Here is a 20,773-nt window from a genome sequence, read left to right on the forward strand (position 1 = left end):
ACCGTGAAGGCCAAAGAGAAGTGACAGGGATCTTAGTGTTCAAGTTGGGGGCCTGACAGACTTTCCCCTAGGATGACCTTCCATGACTGACCATTCCGGCAGAAGCACTTTAACCCAAAGTGACTTCAGACAGGGGGATACTGCAAACGCCTCATTAGCCAAATGCATGAAAGGTGTTGAGTATACTTAATTGTTAGAAATTCTCTCACATTTCTGATTTAATTTTTGCTTGATTTATCTGAAGAACAAAATTTTATCTTGAATACATAAGTACAGCGATACTAAAAAACCACCCATCACAATATGTACACAAGTACAGTGCCGAGATTCCACAATGATTTCTAAATTGTCATCATATGTAATTTGTACTTGGATGTCTTGGATATGAGGTCATGACAGTAGAGACAAGCTGAGTGGCACACTCGGTGAGCACCAAAATCACCAAGTGACACACTTTATGAGGTCGTGGGGGTTTCTTTTTACACCAAACTGTTAAGTACAGGGCACGGCCTGTTCGGATCATGAGAAAGTGGTTTTCAAACTGCGGACATGGAGGTCTCGGTACAGGCTGGTGGCACCAGGCAGCCCAGTATGACTGATGACTGACCTGCTTGGCGCTTCGCTCAAAGACCACGTACTGCTGGCACTGGTCCAGCCGCCTCTTCCGCATGGTCCAATAATGCAGCACCCTGTTCTCCCGCTGGAAGAGCTCATTCAGGATATCTGAGGGAGGACAGAGAAAGGCATGCGCTGGTGTTTGTAATCTGTGAAAATGCCCACAAAATCCCACTCACTTTTACTTGAAGACTTTTTATACAAATACCGTCGCAAGACAGAACATGACACAAAGAGCCACAAGGCTCGCTTGTCCGGTGTTCTCACAAGCTTGTCAACAGACCTCTCCTTGGTCTCTTACCCTAATTTATTATCTGATGATCGAGATCACTGTAAGGTTAAAGTTGGTCTGTAATAGCTCAGGGCAGCTGGATCAGTGGGCCATCCTACTGCCTCCCATGCCGGGCAATTTGACAATATCAGTATTAGATATTTTGTTCAAGACCATTAAAACCTTCGTATAGAAGGAATTTAGTATAGGTTAAAGGATGTATGTCCAAATGGTGAAGGGCTAGAGGAAACAAAAGGATCTGAAAAAATAAAATGAAGTTGAGAAAGTCTGAAAAACCCTGACTACATAAAAATTAAGAATATCATACCCAAGGAATAAATGCCATAAATATACTATATCAATTTAAAAAACAGGAAAAAGTATTGGGAAAATATAAGATACTGATCTAATTTACTTTATAATAGTCAACAGAAAAAGATGACACATCTGTAAAAAATTAGCAGAGCCTATACACATGAAGCTTATGATTTAAAAAATCTGGCCACCAAATACAGAAACAAGTTTCGGCTCCCTCACACGAGGAGACCACCACCTTTCGCCATTTTCCCGGCAAGGACTGTGCTATCATCAGTGCTGGAAGGTGCAGGGAGGCACTCGGGACCCTGCCTTCTTACTGAGGGAGGAAAACAGCACAACCCTCACAGAGGGCCACTGGCAACAGGGGGCGACGATGAGGTGTTGGTACCCTGGAAGCAGGGTTTACCTCCCAGGTGTATGGTGCTTACACAGGCAGCTGCAAGGCTTTGTGCTCAGGGGCACGGACACTGAGGCCCAGCAACAGGTGAGCCCATGAACTGGGGGACAGGTTAAATCAGGTACAAAAGCCCTACACTGGGCATGAAAAAGAACACAACAGATCTTTAAAACTGATATAGAAAGGTGACTAAGACATATCACTAAGTGACTGAAGCAAATTGCAGGGAAATGTAGTCCCATTTTGGTAAAATAAAAAAAGAAGCAGGATGGGTGAGTGGAATCAACATGTTTCAATTTCTCTACATATTTAGATTTATGCTTATAGGTTGCACAAAAAAATCTCGACAGTGGTTACCACAGCAAAGGAATTAGGTAAATTTATATACATTTGTCACTTTTCAAATTCTTTACAGTACATCTGCCTTACTCAAGTTTATTAAAAAATAAATAAAACAGATAAAAAATTTCAGAAGAAAATTCCCAAGATTGAAATTGCAAATCAAATAAAGGGTAATTAGAGTATATTGGAAAACCTTAAAAATACTAAGTTTCCCGCAAATATTTACTGATTCCTAGTAGGCTGAATACTTTGTGTGAAACACTCTTAAAGCAGCCTTCACCCTCCTCCTCCTCACTTGACTGCAAAACTGCACTAGTTTTGTAAAACAGGTTAAGACATTGAAATCTGAAGCCTGTCAAAAAATTACAGCTACCTCCTCTTAAATGAAAGCCTCACATGGGAAATTAACATAAACCACTGGGTCTTTTCTGGTCTCTGATTTCCATCATTTCTGCCTGGGGCAGGGCTGATTTGGGGCCAGGAAGCCACCCAGCAGAGGGGCACCCTGGGGCTTCCTCAAGCTCTTGAGGAACCCTCTGGTCATGGGGGCTGACCCTTCTTGGCCTGTACCCTCTGGGGGTTATACTATCTCTTCTGGCACCATCACCCTTGCATAAATCTACTGCACTGACCCACCCATAAACCTTTTGTCCCCAAGTTTATGGTGAGAGAAAAAGAACATTTCTTTTTCAATTCTCCCAGCATGGTGAGAAATACTGGCAAATGCATAATGATTATCTAGTGAGCAAGCACATGAACATTTATCCCTCTCATACATGCACGTACCTATCAAACTAGTACAACCTGAAAAGCATCCTAATATTTTCAATCAGAGCAGACTATGGCCAAACACTAAAAGCAATATTGAGAGATGGCAGAAAGGAAATGATTTTTCTATTAAGTGAGTCAAGGAAACTGATTACCAATGCACATAAATTGCAGGCAATGAAGATTCATTTCTGCTGAAAATGACTGCTCCTGTTAGTCACTCATTTTCCCAAGAAAAAAGCCCACCAACTAATAAGTATATAAATCTCATCTGTAGAGCTTAGGGGATTGTACCAATGCTAGAGAAAATTATTCTGTGACAACAGATGAATCAGATCAACAGGGAGTAGAAAGTAATTTATGAAGTTTTTGTCAATCATGTTGCTTTAGAAAAAGTGTGTGAGATGAATCATTGGGGTTAGGCGGTTATTACAATATTTCCCTATAAAACTCAGCTGTATGAGTGCCGGCTGCGTGACCTCCGTTTTCTCCTGTATTTAAGCACTGACTCCCAGGCTCGTGGTGAGGGTCAACGCTGACAGAATGGGGCCTTAATACCAAGACTGTTCTAAGTACCTCTCATCATTTCTCAGGATCCATTTCCATGTCATTTCAACCGAACTTGCAAAAACTATGATTACATTTAAGTTGAAAATTATGTAACACCTGATTGCATATTCTCCATAAAATACTCTATCAGAATTCAACAGAGTAAAAATTTAAGTCCTCTTCACTTCCATCCACACCAATCCTATTTAGCATTTAGTATAAATTTCACCAGATCTTCTTCTATGTATTTACATACCTATGTTATAGTTAAAACATGGTTTTATAGATTTTATACCAAATGATATCAAACTATATAATATTAGTTTGCAATCTTTTTCTTAATGATGCTTATATAAGTAAAATTAATAACATTTTACAGAAATGATATTGGTATATAATTTCATGAATTAAACCTTAAAATAGTTTGCTTGTAGATAACTCTGATTTTCATTTTTTTCTCAATTTATAATTTCATGAATTAAACCTTAAAATAGTTTGCTTGTAGATAATTCTGATTTTCATTTTTTCTCAATTTATAATATTTTTACTTACTTTAACAAAATAGTCAAGGCCAATACGTAGCATCCTGAATTATGTTTTTTCTCCCTGTTTATATTCTTCAACTTTATTCAATAAATTATGAGCCTATATATTTAATATTCTATTACTAAACTAAGATAATCAGCAAGAACTTTAATAATATGAAACCAACACCTAAAATGAAGTCCTGGATAAAGATCTCTGAGCACATCTTGCCCAGCTCCTCCCGTGGCCTGTCAGTCAGCTGAGTGCTGGCTGTACTCACTTTTTACTTGCTGTTCGGGGGCCTTGATGTGTGTCACCATCCCCGGCATGTTCACACTGTTCCTGTGCAGGTACTTCAGGAAGACATCTGCATTCCTTCTGGCCAGCGTGCAAGCCTAAGAACAGTGGAGAGCAACATGCTGTTCATCTGACTTATATAAACATGGATTTTGACTTATACTAATATGACTTATGGACATTAGTTGGCTCTAACATACGTCTTTACTGAAGTGTTCACCTGGCCAGCTATGGTTTGGAGAATACATAGTGTAAATGATATTTCAATGAAAAAAAAAAAAAGTCTTGGAGCTTTTGCTCTCAGGAAGCCAGCTGCGCTGTCGTGAACTTCCCTATGGGGGGCCCAGGTGGCAGGGTGTGAGGGAAGCTATTGGCCTGCAGCCAGAGAGCCAGTGAAGCCCTTCCCCAGGCCAGCCTTGAGGTGACCACGTCCGTTGCCCACACCTTAGTCACAGCCCTGTGAGAAACCCTGAGTCAGAGGACACGGCTGAGCTGGGCCTGGATTTCTGTAAACGGCGGACACTAAAATATTTTCAGCTTTCTGAGCATAGAGTCTGTGTCTCTGTTGCGGCTACTCAACCTGACCACTGTGGGTGAAAGTGGCCGTGGATGAGCCAGGTGAGCCAGGGGATGGATTTAGCTCTCAGGTCTTGGCTTGCCAACGCTCCGTTTAAGCCCTCAGATTTGGGGTTGGTTTATTATGTGGCATTATTTGGTAATTGGTAACTAATATTACATGTTTACAAACTGAAGGGACCAAAATTCTACCACCCTGAAGCTGCTTTTTGGGGATACCAATTTTAAACTGATTATTAAGAAACCAAAGACTCAGAAAGGACCCTTCTTTCCTGCCCAAGAGATTCAGGCAGAGAAACCTGCTTCCAGAAGAAAGTCTTAGGCTGTTTCCCCTCACCTGATTCGAATTAAGTATGGTAAATAGAGGGCTTCAGGTAGGAGCCTGTCAGCTAAATACCTCATGTGAACCAGAGACATGGGAAGAAGCAACAGACTGACAGCTGCAGTGGGGAAAGAGGGGTGGGTGGTGGAGGGGAGGGGAAGGGACTAGTCAAAGGACATGTATGAATGACCCATGGACATGGACAACGGAGAAGGGTGGGCTGGGTGGAGGGGGGCTAAAGGGGAAAAATTGGGACAACTGTAATAGAACAACAATAAGTAAATACCATGTGTCCCGTTGTTTCTGAGTGGCCTAGCAAGGATCTTTCTGCCATGTGTGTTCTGTTCCTCCTCAACTACCTGGAAACCGTCCACTCCCACCTCTGAAATCTAATACGTATCCCACTTCCTCACCCTTTTCTCCTTTGTCCAAAAAGCCTTAGAGGAGGATACTCAATGTGGCCTCACTGTCTTTGGAATTTTCATGGGTTTGTCATGTTTATGTGAATTCCCCATGTACATTGATTAAACTTTGATTTTCTCCTGTGTAATCTGTCTCTGTTAATTGGGTTATTAGCCCAGTCAGGAGAACTTAGAACATGGGAGGAAAAGTATTAATACGTTTTAGCCCCCACAAAACCAAATAAGTAATTATATTAATGTATTAAAAAACAAGAAGTAAGAGAAAAAGAATATAAACATGAAATGGAAGAAGTTAAGGAAAAAACACAATCTAGGCATAAGGGGTGTGCACTATTATTGGGTTGGTCACTGTTTCTAGGCCTTTCCCACTGATGGGGCTAGAACACATTATTTTTTCTTTTTTTTTAATTAAGAAAAAATATGCCCTGTGTATCTACAGTTGAGTCTAAAATGAGCTGTGAAACGAAACATCAAGGAAGCTGGTCAAAAATTGCTGGGGTCATGTCAAAAGGACACCTGTACCAACTTGACTTGAAGGGGCTCCCACTAATGGGACAACTTGAATGCTTAAATGACTGCAATGGATTGAAACATATCAATACATTAAAATCCATGATGACAGTGAAAAAGAAACAACAAAAAACAAAAAACCAAACCCTAAATTGTGTCTGTTAGAAGTTGCTATAGCAACAGCTCATTATTCTGTAAATGGTAAGTAAAGGGAGAGTCAAGCATTTACCGTGCCTTTTCTGCATGAACTCTATTTTAGATTAACTAAACAGCTGAGGGAGGAAGGAATGGCATTTTGCAACTCCTAATGAATAATATTACCACTGGCTACTAAACCCATTAGGCGAAAGGCTGGTGGGGAAGAGTAGAACAGATGCACATATGTACTGGACTCACCACGTCTGAAGCACTGATAAATCCTCACATTACAGAGAAAAAAAGAGACATAGACTTTATGTGCCTCCTGATAAAACACGTGGGAAGTACAAGCACCACCCATGGGGTGTGCTAAGTGCACGCACACACACACTCACATCTGAAGCCAATCAAGGCTCTCAACCTAACAGAAATTTAGAGAATCCAGGATGGTGCTATTACTAAAATCTGGAAAATGGGAAACACCACAGTATGAATAATAAAAGAAAGGGTGGATTTTAGATTGAGAGATATAAGAGGCACACTAATCAAATAAATGTTTAGACCTTGTTTGGATCTTGATTAAAACCATGTATAAAAAGACATTTGTAAGCCAATCAGGAAAATTTGAACACTTTGACTTTACATGATATAAGTTATTAATTTTTAAGATTTCAAAATGGTACTGTGGTTGTTTTAGAAAGAATAATCTAATATTTAGGTATCCAACAAAGTATCTGCAAATAAAATGATATAATATCTAGAGTTTAAAACAATCCAGTGAAGGCAGGCACATGCCCCTATGCTGATAATTACTGAAGCCGGGTGAGAAGCATAGGGGTCATCCTCTTAGTCTCTCTGCTTTTGTACGCATCTCTAAACTTCCGTAATAAAACGTTTCAAGACACCCGGTACGCAAACACTACGGAACTCCAGTGAACAAAGGAATCTAAACAGGCCTGTGATTATTTTTATTTTATAATTTTATTGAAATATTTTCTTATTATATTAACCAAGTGGTATTCAATTTTGTTTTATACTAAGTGGAGTCCAGAAAGAGAGAAGCAAGTTATGATTCCAACTCAAAACATCTAAGAGTGGTTGGCATTTCATAAACTTAAATAGCAACAAGCCTGGCAGGGCTTCCAGGTCCTGTTTAAAATAGTTACAATTAGTGACTCTGGGGAAGCTACAGCTGGTTTCCCACCCAGACTGGCTTAAATAGAAAATCACTGTGGTGGAAGCTCGAAATTAGTATACTAGATAAGAATTTTCAGCTACCATTTATTCTCCCAGACTAAACAATAACGTTCCTTGTCAGGACAGACCATCACCTTCAGAAATGAAACAAATTATTAAATGTTACAGGAAATAGTGTCAGAGCGGTCAGAATGCTGAAGCAATAAGAAAAACTAAACTTAATAAAGCAACAATGAAAAAGTAAATACCACACCTATTTTCAACACGTCTGAGTGGCAACAAGAACCTCACAAAATCTGTTCCAGGAGTAAAAGAACACAACCTGGAAACGTTCAATGTCAATGCTACACGTTAGCCACTGTTTAAAGTTTAATTGTTTCAAAGCACATCAGTGATTTAGGCACATACACACACACACACACACACACGCACACGCAACCTGGAAATGTTCAATGTCAATGCTACATGTTAGCCACTGTTTAAAGTTTAATTGTTTCAAAGCACATCAGTGATTTAGGCGCACACACACACACACACACACACACACAGCAGGCCTGAAGAAGTCCCCATTTAAAGCTTCTCAGAGTCAAAACTTACATCCTGGACTGAATGGAATTAAACTTCTCCTGCAGGAAACATTTCCTGAGTAAGAATTAGAAGCCGATTCTATAAACCACAAGAGGTGTTCCTGCTTTGTGTCTACACAAAGCTCATATATCTTCCAAGACACAGACTTTGTTCCTAAAAAAGGTGAATTTCCATAAGAAGATTACTTTAAGCTATAGGCATCTTTGATTCACCAAATCAGTCAGTCTCTCTCTGTTCAGAATCATTTAGTATTATGACTTTCACCCATTTTTTATTTACACGGATCTCTAGCTTTGTCTGTGAACACTAGAAAGACAGTGTAAATACCAAAAACGTTTTTAAGTTTTTTTCTGAACAACTAACCTCTTGCTCATGCGATGTCACCTTGATCACTTCCCGCACAAGGGGAGAACTGTGAGGTGTGAGGGGACCTCGGATGGAAAGTGACGCTACTGCACCTGGCCTGCAGGGGTACCTACAGTTCTCTGATCGGCCAACGCTCAGTACCACCTTCAGGTGACCCCTCTTGGATCTGCATACACTGTTTCGTGAGGCATCAGCCTCTGGGGAAGACAGTGCGTACCTTCAGGAATGCTTCCTTTTGTTCAAGGTGCTTGCTGATCATCGGAGTGACGTGATCTGTCTCGGAATTGGGGCCCAGTTTGTCGGCTCCCCCACACCAGTCCTCTTCTCTCTTGTACTCCTGCTCCAGGCTCTCGAGGACACTGCATACCTGTGGGCAGAAGCGAGTTCCAGGCTCAGAGGGACTGCTGGCACCTAAGGGCATGAATCTGCAACTCTGGGGAGCATTTTCCGTCAGGTTCTGGGCATAAAAGTGCTGGCCAAGGACCAAGACCCCTGGAAGGAACCAGGGCCCCATCTTCCATGAGGACTAATGCAGGCCTTTCAGAATGAGGATGAAATAACAGCTGAGTCTCCTGTCTTTCAGGCCACACACTTAAATGAGAGGAAACTGGGCCCCTTCCTGTGCTTTGATATATAAGGAAAGCAAAAATTATCTTTGAAGACACTTCTTTTCTCAGCTGCACTTGGAGTTGGTTGGTTTATTCAATGATTGAGGAGTTAATGACTGAGCTGTCCACTAAAATTAAGCTCAAAATAAAATGTCAGTTGGGAGGTCCAGGGCGAAGACCCCCCACCCCACTACCTGTTCTGAAGTTTTATAGAAGGCGACGGATGCGTTCACGAGCTTGAGGCGGTCTTCCATCTTGAGCATGAGCTGCTGCCAGTGAGAGGCCACCTTCTCGGCACAGTCCCTGATCATGTCCATGTCGTAGTGATTGGCCTGCAGCATGGCTTCGGCCTTCTGCTGCACCTGCAGCGCACTCTGATGTGTTTTCTAAGGACAGACAGAGAAAGGGAGAGGCCCATTTATCTACTGGGTGGCACGCATTTATTTACTGGGAAGGAACTGGGCAGGCCACTGTGCTTCTGTTCTGCTTGCTTTTATAGACGCAGGCTCAGTTAACATGCGTTAGGACTCTTCTAAAAACACAACAGATAGTTTAGTTAAAAAAAAAAAATTTTTTTCATGCCTGGCAATGACTGTGTTTCTATTTAAATGACCTAATGAAGGGTGAAGTGCATCAAGACGTTCCAGAATAGGCCACAGCAGTGGGGTTTTCAGCTTGAGATAGCAGGAGCAACCTTCACAGCCAATATTCTGAAAAGGCTGTTGAAATGTTCCAAGTTTATTATTCCTATTGATCCTTCTTATAATAGCAGCTACAGGCAAATGAACAAGTGGATAAAAAGGTGGCTAAAGTGAGTACTTTTTATTTTCATTTTCAACTTTAACTTTGGACTAGTATAAAAGGTTTTCAAGAACTATTGATTCTTTAAAAAAAAAAACTTAATGAAAAGCGAAGGATGAACGAACCGTATTCTCTGGAGGTTCATGGCATAATGAACCTATCAAAATAACACGACAGCCCAGGAAGGCCTCCTGCTCTCATATCCTCACTAGAGAGGTCAGGCTCTCTCATGAAGAAAAGGCCTACTGGGCCGGGCAGCAGGTGCGTCTCTGTGGACACAGACTTTTCTTTTTTTTAACAGTAACAAAATTTTGTATTTCACCTGAAAAAGAGCTAATGATTCCATTAAACACCGTACCCAATATAGTCCGAACACCAGATCTGGGATGTGCATTATAATTTAATCACTAGAAATTACTTGGCACAGTGTACAAATTTCAAAAGATTTTTAGAGTTTGGGTTTCAAGAAATGTTAATGTGTGTTCAATGGCACTGATTAGTTAAAAACTAATCTAGGGAATAAATTAATGGCAATTCCCGTGGCTTCCTTCTCTGGCTGACAATGTATATGTAAAGAGATGGAAACAAGTTTTCTGTAATCAAATGCTCCTTTACCTTTAACTTTACCTTGAAACCACCTGTCATAATTATTACTGCCCCCCAAAGAAAGCTAAATATGATCATCTACCTGCTGTGAGAGTGAATCTGAGCAGGCCCAAAGTGGGAGTGAGCCGCTTGGCTAAAGTGCTACATGGCACTGCCCTCTTGAGGCAGGAAATGCTCTGGTGAGGAGCGCTTTCAGCCAGGGCTGGAGGAGCTGTTGACTGATAACATGAAGAGTGATCTGTACCTGGTCTTGTTGCGCCACCTGGAGCGCAGTTTTGCCAAGGCTGCTTACATAGTAGGAATGTGCCTACGAGACCAGGAAAGTTATTAATAAACCTCAGCTGAGACACCAACTTGGGCTCCCTGGTGCCAGGTCCCTGATCTGGGAAGATGTCTCATGCCAGGGCCCCCTAAGCAGGGCCGTAGGGGCCACGCTGGCCTCAGGGACCCTGGCTGTGAGGCTGTCCTGGCTGGCGTGCACAGCTGCACTTCACTGTAGTCACCAGGCTGTGGCCTTCCCCAGAAAAAAAATTGTCAATTTGTACGCATTGCCATTTTGGGTTCTGCAGACCCTATTTTGGCTTCCAGGGTTAGTGCCATGCGAGGGGATTTAATAGGCTTCCCTTCAGGCTGGAAAGACCCAGTTTTGAGGTGGGCCGAGTGTTCCTACCTCGATGGCATGCTGGAACTGCTCATGTTCCCTCTGCAGCTGCTCCGCTTCCTGCAGCGAACTGGCTGTGATGAGTCCTGCGTTCAACATCGACTCTCCGTTGCGGATCCAGCCCAGCACCTGAAACGTTACAGAGGGTACTCCAAGCAGTGGCCCTTCCCAGGGCATCCTGTGGACCAGCAGTGACGCGAACCAAGCCGGCAAGGTGGTCGCACTGCTCACATCAACGACAAAGTGCTGGTTTCTTTATGACCCTACTGCCATCAACTGATGACCTGCACCAGTGCGTGATTGTGAGTGCTGCACTTTTAAATGAATTCTACTCTTTTTAGTTACAAATGGGAGCTGGAAAGGTAGAGGGTCCAGAGGATGGTTATTAGTCCACAGGTCAAAACAGACTGAGGACCATGCATGAGAAACCCCACTACCACAAAGAATTCTCTGATAATTTTTTTTAAAAAGTATTTTTCATTCCTTTCAGCCCTAATGAAAATGCACAATTGGCAAACTGCTTGATATCAGCAACCAATTTTCCAATTTCATATCAGTATTAAATGGCACAACAACCAAAGTAAGAATGAAGCTGTACCACAACGTTCAGGGTCACACCACGAGATTCTCAGCTTCATACACAAAGAGGTCAATTCTGACTGCAGAAGCCACATAGACTGCAGAAGGTCATTCTCGGGAGTTATTTGTGGCAGAGACCATTCATTACCTAGCTAATACATTGTCTCCTTTACTCAGAAAACCCCAACTTTTGGGGACAGCTTAAATCAAAACCACTTCTTGGGCCCCTATTACAGCTTGGTTGCAGATATGACATAATTCTAGCCACTGAGATCAAAGCAGTCACCTCTGGGAGAACTTTGTGAAAATGTTTTTCTGATGCCTGTGTCGCCTCTTTCTTGTTATGCTTTCCCCTTCCTGCGTCTGGACTGTGGAGGTGATGGTCAGGGCCACAACAGCCATTTGGCAACCATGAGGGAAAGGCCAACTTACCATCAGCTCTTAGCCTAATACGTCATGGGGCCTCGGGATGAACATCAGCTATCCTACCACCTTCTGACTTGTTATGTGAGGAAAATAATTTTTAAGCCACTATTTTTGGACACTGTTGCTCATTAGGCAAATGCAACTCCTAGTGAATAGGTCAGGCTATTCCTTTATTTCTTAGATGAATTGTTTTATTTTTTGGCAAGAAGGAACACTTTATTGACTATTCTTTAAAAGGCAGGCCACATACTTCATCTCATCACATGGGAGGGAGACTGGCAGGTACTCTTCTAAAGACTTCTGTTTAATAATACACCTGCTTTACTGTGAGTGCTGCCCACTTACGCACCATAGTGTGCTCGTGGTCTGGGGGCACCTTAAGTCCCCTGCGGCCACACTGACACATGCTATCCTGTCCCTGCGCCGAGCCAGCACCAACAGTGGTTTCGCTGCTCACAAGAGAAAATGTCACGTACGTGCTGAATATGCACATATATGGAATCCCAGTGACACTGGGCCGGAAGCGGTCCCTTCCAAAGGCCCCACTTTATTTTGCATTGCTATCTAGAATGCGGCAGTATGGACAACGAAAGAAAACCTTAGCCCTGTACAGCCTGTAATCCAGTCCAGATTCCTAACAGTATATTTGGCAGAAAACATCATACGGTCATTTGGATCAGGAAGCAAAGTGTGTAGGGTTTCAAGCGAGAGAGTAGCAATAAGAAAACAAGCTAAATGGACATTCCTCTCTAGTGCCTGCTGGGCGGTGAAGCCCTGCCCACTGCAGTGCAAACGTAGCTGTGTCAGGGTGGGGGTGTTATATTATGTATCAGGGCAGCTATGTTCTAATCAGGGACAACCTTTCCCATGTCCGAACTACCAGATCTTTCACGAAGTGCATGCAACTGGATCGCTATCCAGTACTCTGTTTACCTGCTTCACTTCCGCCTGTAGGTGGCGGAGCTGCACACACTGCTCCAGATGCTTCCGATGCTGCTCAGCTGCTAAGTCCAGTTCTTGCTGCTTTTCATGAAGAAACTCCAACAAGTCCTGGACCCGAGTGGCCATGTCTACATCTCTGTCACAAAGCAGCTCCACACCTGTGGACATCAGATGAACACCCTAGAATTCAACTAATGTTTCAATTTGTTCTTAAGGGGCGAACGCCAGTCTGTGTGTGTGAATCATGTGCCCAGAGGGGGGCCAGGCCATTACTCTGAAGGCCAAGTTCAAGGGTACAGCCAGCAGTAGAATGTTTACCCCTCCCTTGGAGCATGGAAATGTGCCTCAGAAAATGTATTTGACATGGTACAGCCAAATGTAATAGTGTCTAGCCAACCACACTAAATCCATTTGCTATTAGTCTACCTCTCCTGCAACAACTATGAAAATGTGACATCATTTACAAGTGACTGAAGTTTGGCTTGTTTTTGTTATCTGCTGTATATCTTGTTTACTTTTTAGGAAGCATTTAACCCTTTGAGTGACGTGCATAATTGGAAATCTGAATCAACATGAGAAAAAATTATATCAATATATAACCCAAGGTACAAAAAAAGAGAATAAAACATAAAATACAAATTATTCCATTGTTATTTACATTTATAGCCATCGAAAAAAGTCACTGGGAGCGACGCTGGCACTTTTGGGAAAATTTGTCAGCGTCACTCACAGCGACATTGGCACTCAAAGGGATAATAATAAGATTTGTGTAAAATGAGTGATGTACTACTACTATGCAGGTTGTTGCTAAGTTTCTAACACTACTACAGAGTTCTCTACATTTTTGAGCCTATAGTGCCATCTACTGGTAAAATATAAATTAAGAGAAACAGCATGTGAAAATGTTTTCTGGGGATTTACATTTTGTTCAGGGAGATAAAGATCATTTATAAAATTTAAGTTCATGCTACTTAAAATAACATCTAAGAATATAAAGGCTAAGTGCACTGATTGTAATGTTAGATGTGATTGTTATAATGTGGGGCAGGGGGAGCAAAATGTTTTCTATAAAGAGCAGTTACCTATAAGCATCTCTGTATCATAGGGGCTAACTGAACCTTGAAGTCATCACACTAAATAAACTGTATGAATTCCCACAGGGACAGGATGGCATGCACTTCTTACCAGAGGCCTGAACTTCGTTGACATACTGCAAAAGGTCCTGCCCTTGGTGGATGACATCAAAGGTCAAGTTGTTCATGGTCAAAGCTTTGTCTGCATGGTGCTGGAGGCGCTGTTCCGCTATTGTGAGATCTTCCGTGTCAAAGTCATTCATTTGCTGAGAAAGCTCATCATTCCAAGACTCAAGGTCTGAGATGATCTGACAGAGGAAAATCTCTGTTTAGAATCAAGACTTAAAAAATAAATATCTGTTGCAACAGTTGCCGTGCCAAGTAAGGAAGAGACTCGTGATAGTGTCGAAAGGACACAGGAGCCAATTAAAGGGGCTCCCACTGGCCAAAGATGGGATTGATACTGAAAAAATGAAAATTACCAGAGTTGAATAAAAATATATAAAAAATATATTTCCTAATGATTCTTAAGAAAAGAAAAAGAAGAAGAGCTAAAAGCCAAAAATTAAATGAAAAAACTTTGGTTCCAACTACAGGTAGACAGGGAACTAATCTTTATCCTAAAAATTGTTAACTATAGAAGAAAATTATATAAGCATTTAATGGTGAAGGAAAGTTCCCCTTTATGGATAAATCTATGAAGTGTAGAAAAAAATAATAAAATTGGAACATTTCATTATAATTTTTTTTTGAATTTCTAGTAAACGGGGTAACAATCATCAATGCATACTAAACTATCATGAGAAAGGTGGATGGGGCCCTCAATGGAAGGGTGGGGCTGCCACCTGCCAAACCCGCAGGCCAGCTGCAGCCTCCCTTAAGGACTGGGACCAGACAGGACAAGTCTCCTGACAGCAGGAACTAGGATGTACCACCTGTGGGACATTCTTGCCCCCAAACAGAACCTGCCTGAATTCTAATCAGGCCTTTCCATCTGACTTCTAAGTTTACAGGAAATACCAGGGAAAGAAAAACAGTTCCACAACCTGGAAAACATCAAGTGAGCAAGTGCAGAACTGACAACTCACGAAGTTATTTCCACAAGTCACAGCATGGAGGGAAAAAAAAAAGGCGGGTGGAGAGAAGACTCTGGATGACAAGACTGGGCAGCAAATGCAGGCGTGGACCCCATAAAGCCCCTGAAACTGCAGTACCTGCAGAACCTGAACGGGCAACCAGGATGACTGTCGGCCTGGTGAGGAGTTTAGTGAATTGTGGTACTGTGAGTGGCCTTATATCTTACGGAAGTCTGTAGTAGTGAAGAGATATGCTGACCAAGAGTTTCTTTCCACTACTACAGCACAAGAGAAACAAAAGAAGGGATACCTGAAACAAGGGAGCAAAATGGTGTTGAATCTGGGGGATAGGAAGTTTATTGTATTATCGTTGCTACTTTTGTGTAGATTTACAACTTCCTTAACATACTTTTTTAAAAATTAAGGGTAAAATGATAAAATCCTAAAAAGGAGGGAAAAAAAACTTTTTGTGGAAGAATATTATACAATAAGCTTCCATGGAGTAACATTTCCCATGGATCCTGATTTCCTTTATCCATATGAGCAGTAAGGAAATTACTTTCAAACTTGGTGAATGTGAGAGAGCACGCATAACCCAGCTAGGAGCTGGGAAATAATACAAAACCCAAGGCCTCCCCAAACTCCTCCTGCACAAACCTTCCTGATTTATTCTTTTATTACAGAGGCCTGTATACAATATGTATGTTGCATTCATTTCTTAAAGTGCGCTTATTTATAAATTAATCAATTTAAATAATGCCAAACTAGACATAAACCAAAAGCCACTGAGAAAAAGATTGTTAAAAAGGAAAAAAAATATCATAACTTTGATCTTTAACCTCTACTCTAAGGGGAATTTTCTTTCTTAATGCTTATTTTCTGGCGCCGAGGGAGAAGACACTAAGGTGTGGTAATATGCCTCATGGAGACACACCAGGCTCAGACAACACTCAAGTGATGGACGATAAACACAGAGCAATGCGCTAAGGCCAGCAGGATTTGAAAACACTCTCTCAGCGTAAAGAAACCTTGGCAGTGGCCACGATCAGAGGACCATCAGGAAAACTCCTGCCCAAAGTTTCAGCATTAGAGTTTGTTAACAACACAAGCCAAGAAATGAAACCTGTGTTGAGAACAAAGTTCAAGAAAGTGAAAGTCATTTTTGAATATTGATTCTTTGGAGAAATATCTTGGAAACAATTTTTTAGAATGTATCCCAGAATCTTTTGAAAGTTTACGTTTTTCTTCCTGAACACACATATAATTAAGACTTTTCCCCATACCTGACCTGTCACAGCATACTATAGGTCAATAGAACAGATTTTATGTGGTCTATCTGGAAGCTGAAATAGCAATAGTCCAAGCCATAGAAAATTACTATCCATTTCTGAGAGATGGAACTGTTATTCTAGTTGAAATACAGAGATATGGGGGACTTTTTAAAACTTAACCAAATAACAGATACATTTCTACCAACAACATAACTCCATGCTTCCTACAGGTAGTGAGGTGAGGCATTTTCCCAGCCGAAAACGTAACTGCTCGGATTTTCACGTTTCAGTGTCATTCAAGGTAAAACGGTCCTAAGGATGTGACGTGTTCAAAGCTCTTAAACTATACTGTAGCGGGCCTGTGACTGAACTGCAGGTTTAACTTCCTCGGCTCAGGAAATCACTAGCCCCCAGCCTGGCACCCTGGCTTTATTGAGGTCACAGGGAATTTTAGGCTTTAGTGTGGGGAAAATGTATGCTTTGGGTTCCTGATCTCTATTTTAAAACTCTGGTTCAATGAAAGTAGAAATACAATTAATTTTTCCCCCTTTAAAGTACCATTAATACAAGTGTAGTTGATTTTTTTTTTTCCAAATATCCAAATGTTCTGGAAGGAAAAACTTCAAATAACGCTTCTGATTGCTTTGTGTTCCTTTAACTGAAACTGTTTAATAAGCAGCTAAATTTACAAAAGCAACTCCTCTGAAGGAGAGGTCCCACAGGAAAGCAGGCGGCGGGGCGGGGCTCCTGGGCACACACGGCTGCAGGCGGGCCCGGGGGGCGGGGCCAAATTAGCTGAGGACTGGCCGCTGCTTCTCCACGTGGCTCCAAGTGGATTTAAGGGTCAAGACCAAGGATATGTGTAGGGTTTAACATATTTCTTGTCATTAACTGAGGATGATGATGATAATGAATGCAGCCAAGAAGGCCTTTCTTTCAGGAAAACATGGATGGGAGTTTAGACAAGCACCCGACCAGAGGGCCCTGCGAGAGGCCTGCACAGGGCCTGGCCTGGCTCCTGCCCAGCACATGCCACTCCGAGCTGGACCACAGATGGGCCCACTTCAGGCGGAGGGTCTCTCTGTCAGCTGCAGTCACCCAAGGCAGGCTCCACAAGGCCCTGCCCTCACCCTGCCTTTGGTGGCACTTACGGTCTGGGCCCACATGCCCTCAAGGCACTGTTCTAAACCCCAGACAAGAAATAAACATGGGGAGAGCATCCTCTATACATCCTGGTCACAGGCAGTCACAGGGACCTCCCTGGCAGCCTATCTTAAGAGGCTGAGGAGGAGGCCCCAGGAAATCAGCCTCCCAGGCTGGAGTTTTGGTTCCTTTCATCGTGTTTCACAGACTCTGTGTCGTCCAATTATACTTCCTTCTGCTTTGCACTTAACCAAGTTCAAAAGAAAAGAAAAGAAAAAAAAAGACCTTCCCTGGCACAGAATTAAGAACCACACTCCTTTTGCTGAATAAAAATAAAAGAAAGCTGAACTTCTTTCTCCTAGTCACACATCAAGTGTAAAAGTCGAGTTTTAAGTAAGAATTATGGATCACCTGAGAACACTTCTGTGGGAAATAAAAATTGGGTTTTCTACTCTCTAAGATGCAATCGCCCCAGGCTAAGTTCATTCCCAGGCTTGGACGGAAAAGAAGGGGGAGAGGAGGGGGGGGCAGGGATGGAGGGAAGGGAGAGGAACGCTGCCTTGAGCCTGTGCCCTGCTTCACGGATGGGGAGTGCTCTGCGTGGTGAGCTAAGCGGCGAGATGCGCTTGTTGTCAGAAGCTCTGCCTTCAACCCCCCTCTCCACCTGGCTCTGCTGCATCCTGCTGTGCAAGGGTGGGCCCTGCCATCCCCTCTGCCTCCACCAGGCTCAACTTCAGAGGGAGGAGCTGAGTCCCCAGCTCCCAGCGAGCAGCTGAGGCAGCTCATGTTCCCTCCCCCTCTCTCCTCTTCACACCAAGGCTGAGGGGGACGACCCAGGAAGGGAGCTGGGCAGGGGACAGGTAGGGGACACAGGAGGCCCCCTGGCGGGCAAGGACGGGCGTGGGGACACTCACGTCGATGGCATCCCTCTCAAAGATGCGCAGCTGCAGGAAGAGCTCGAGCTTGATCTTGCGCTCCTGGAAGAGCTCCTCCATCTGGGCCTGCGCCTCGTCCAGCTGCTGCAGCACCGTCTCGATGTGGCTGATGGAGCTGTTGTGCGGGGTCTTGTTGCTGGAGATGGCGGAGTCCCTGCAAGGGAGCAGAGGAGGGAAACGGGGGTTTCAAAGAGACAAACAGGAATTGGAGGAGCAGGTCTCACAGTGTCAGATACCAGATCCGGAGGCTCAGGACTTGAGGGGGTGGGGTGGGGGGGAGAAGAAGGCCGGCAGGAAGCGGGACTGCTTGTCTCAGAAAATGGAACTGGCAGAACAACAGCGGCTTCCTCCTCTGAGCAATGCTCCAGACCTGAGGATGCACCGAAGAATTTCCCCCCCATTTTCTCCCAGTCACTCCTATAAAAAGTCTAATGATTACGTAAGATCGTTCCAGCAGAGTACCACTGCTAGCCAGTTTTCTCCTTAAGGAGAGAGAATAGCTCATACCTGTGTACTACAAATGGTAGTTCTGTTGGTGATGAGGGATTCAACTTTGATGCATCAGTTAAGCCTCTATCAAGTAACTTTTGCCTGACTCCTTGCAAAGTGAACATCGTGTGAGGTTATCAGCCATGACTCAATAAACTGGCCTCTGAGTAACAGAGTCAGGAGACTACATTTACGTAAAGAGTCCCTGTGATCCAATCAAAGGAACTTGCTTCCAGCCCCAGCACTGTCCCCATCTTCCTGCTATGAGGGACAGGGGTCACCCCAAAGTCTGGCTTGCCCGGGCCACAACCTTGAGAAGGGGGACACTCCCACCACACTCTAGAGAGACAGGTCACTCAGGGCCTGAAGGACACAGTCCTTGGAGGTTTAAATTAATCTGGAATAAAAGGTGAATTCTGGGAAGGTTTATTAGTCATTGCTGTAATGAGAAAAATTATAGAGAAAAAACTGTAAGGGAGAAAAAAAGAGACGCTCCCTTCCATTATATTTCATAGCTGTTATTTGTTCTCTAGTGGGACAGAGAATTATAGTCAATTATTCCAAGAAGTGAGGGGAAGGGGAAATCGCTGGCAGGATTTCAAAGTGTTTGTACTCAGACTGGGAGGACAGGGAGGCGGGCCCACCTCAGCTGCTGGATGAGGTCCTCCCCTTCCTTGATCACGTTGACGGTCACCTGCAGGGTCGTCTGCTGCTGCTGGCCGAAGCGCTTGATGAGGTCCTGCACGGCCTCCACGGACTCGGCGTATACGTCGTCCAGCAGCTCCTTCTGCAGCTCCTCCAGCCACGTCCACAGCTGGGGAAGGAGAGACCGGTGAGGCTGGGCCCTGCTCACGCCCAGGGCAGGCCTGGTGTGGGGTTGGGGAGTGATGGGCTGGGAGGGAAGCGGTGGCAGCTTGCCCCCAGGGAGATGGGAGTCGGGGAGAAGTACGCCAAACAGTCCGAGAGCCAGAAGAAAAGAGGCACAAAAAAGGCAGTATAAAACCACAACGTAGTGAGAGAGTGAAGAGGCAGGGAGCTGAAGGGGACTGTCACAGGTGAGAAAAAAATAATGGGACAGGAAGTTGCTCTTTCCACCTCTTCCTAGGCTCAATCTGGGTACTACAGGAATCAGAAAAGACCCCCACCAACAACAGAAATATCTGCCACACAGAACAGCCTTCTTTCACACACCTTCTGGATGGTTTTTATTTTATTTTTAGCAAGGGCACTACAATCCATTACTAATTATTAAACCACTGCACAGGCATGGGAACTTTACAGCCCTCAGAAAAGGAAGTATATAATGTGGTGGAATAAATCTACCACCAGGCCTGGCAGGAGATCCAGATATGGCCCTGCTAGGAAGCCACGCCCAGACAGGACAAGGTCAACCAATGGCAGCTCAGTGCTTCTGTGAAAAGAGTGGGCATACTGAAACCACTTAAAACATCTCCTTTGTCACCACCATTAAAAATGTGTCCAGGGATTTGGATGGCTAAGACAACTTGGCTTTAGGCCTGGTGGGAGCAGAGCACTCCACCTGCTTCTGGGAAGTCAAGGCCTCCTCCAGGTCTCTGAGGAGCCATTCAGTAAACCAAAGAAGATAATTAATTAAACTGAACAGGCTCTGGGGGCTTAGAACTGGTTTGGGCATGGAGAAAATGCTTCCTGTTTCCTCAGGAAGAATCATCTCCAATACCTTACACAGGTGTGTTACAGGCAGCTGCCTGAGCTATGGTGACATAGGGCCAAGACATGTCCTGTGACACCGCCCAGCCATGCCAGACTTGGTGGCCAACACAGCAAAAGCACACTTGCCACAGCAAGTTGTGTGCATTTGGTCTTATTTCTGAGCTCATCCTTTTAGAAAACTGCTTTGCTGAGGTATATATGACATACAATAAATTGCATGTATTTAAAGTGTACAGTTGGATAAAAGTCTGACATGTGTTTATGTCCATG

At 43.5% G+C, this 20,773-nt stretch overlaps 1 protein-coding gene across 1 annotated transcript in view; it reads right to left on the reverse strand.

Annotated features, from left to right (window-relative positions):
• The window catches only part of TRIO (trio Rho guanine nucleotide exchange factor), a 329,457-nt gene that overhangs the window by 113,150 nt on the left and 195,534 nt on the right, over positions 1 to 20,773 (reverse strand). The window contains exons 12-20 of the mRNA XM_090276222.1: positions 19,456 to 19,625; positions 18,302 to 18,476; positions 14,010 to 14,205; positions 12,816 to 12,982; positions 10,887 to 11,006; positions 9,004 to 9,195; positions 8,419 to 8,568; positions 4,066 to 4,180; positions 608 to 723 (exon numbers count right to left, since the gene is read on the reverse strand). Coding sequence (XP_090132348.1) covers positions 608 to 723; positions 4,066 to 4,180; positions 8,419 to 8,568; positions 9,004 to 9,195; positions 10,887 to 11,006; positions 12,816 to 12,982; positions 14,010 to 14,205; positions 18,302 to 18,476; positions 19,456 to 19,625 — 1,401 coding nt within the window. The remainder of the gene's footprint in view (positions 1 to 607; positions 724 to 4,065; positions 4,181 to 8,418; positions 8,569 to 9,003; positions 9,196 to 10,886; positions 11,007 to 12,815; positions 12,983 to 14,009; positions 14,206 to 18,301; positions 18,477 to 19,455; positions 19,626 to 20,773) is intronic.

This window comes from Furipterus horrens, unplaced genomic scaffold, assembly GCF_987537825.1.
Source record: "Furipterus horrens unplaced genomic scaffold, mFurHor1.1.pri manual_scaffold_5, whole genome shotgun sequence".
NCBI classification, from domain to species: domain Eukaryota; kingdom Metazoa; phylum Chordata; class Mammalia; order Chiroptera; family Furipteridae; genus Furipterus; species Furipterus horrens.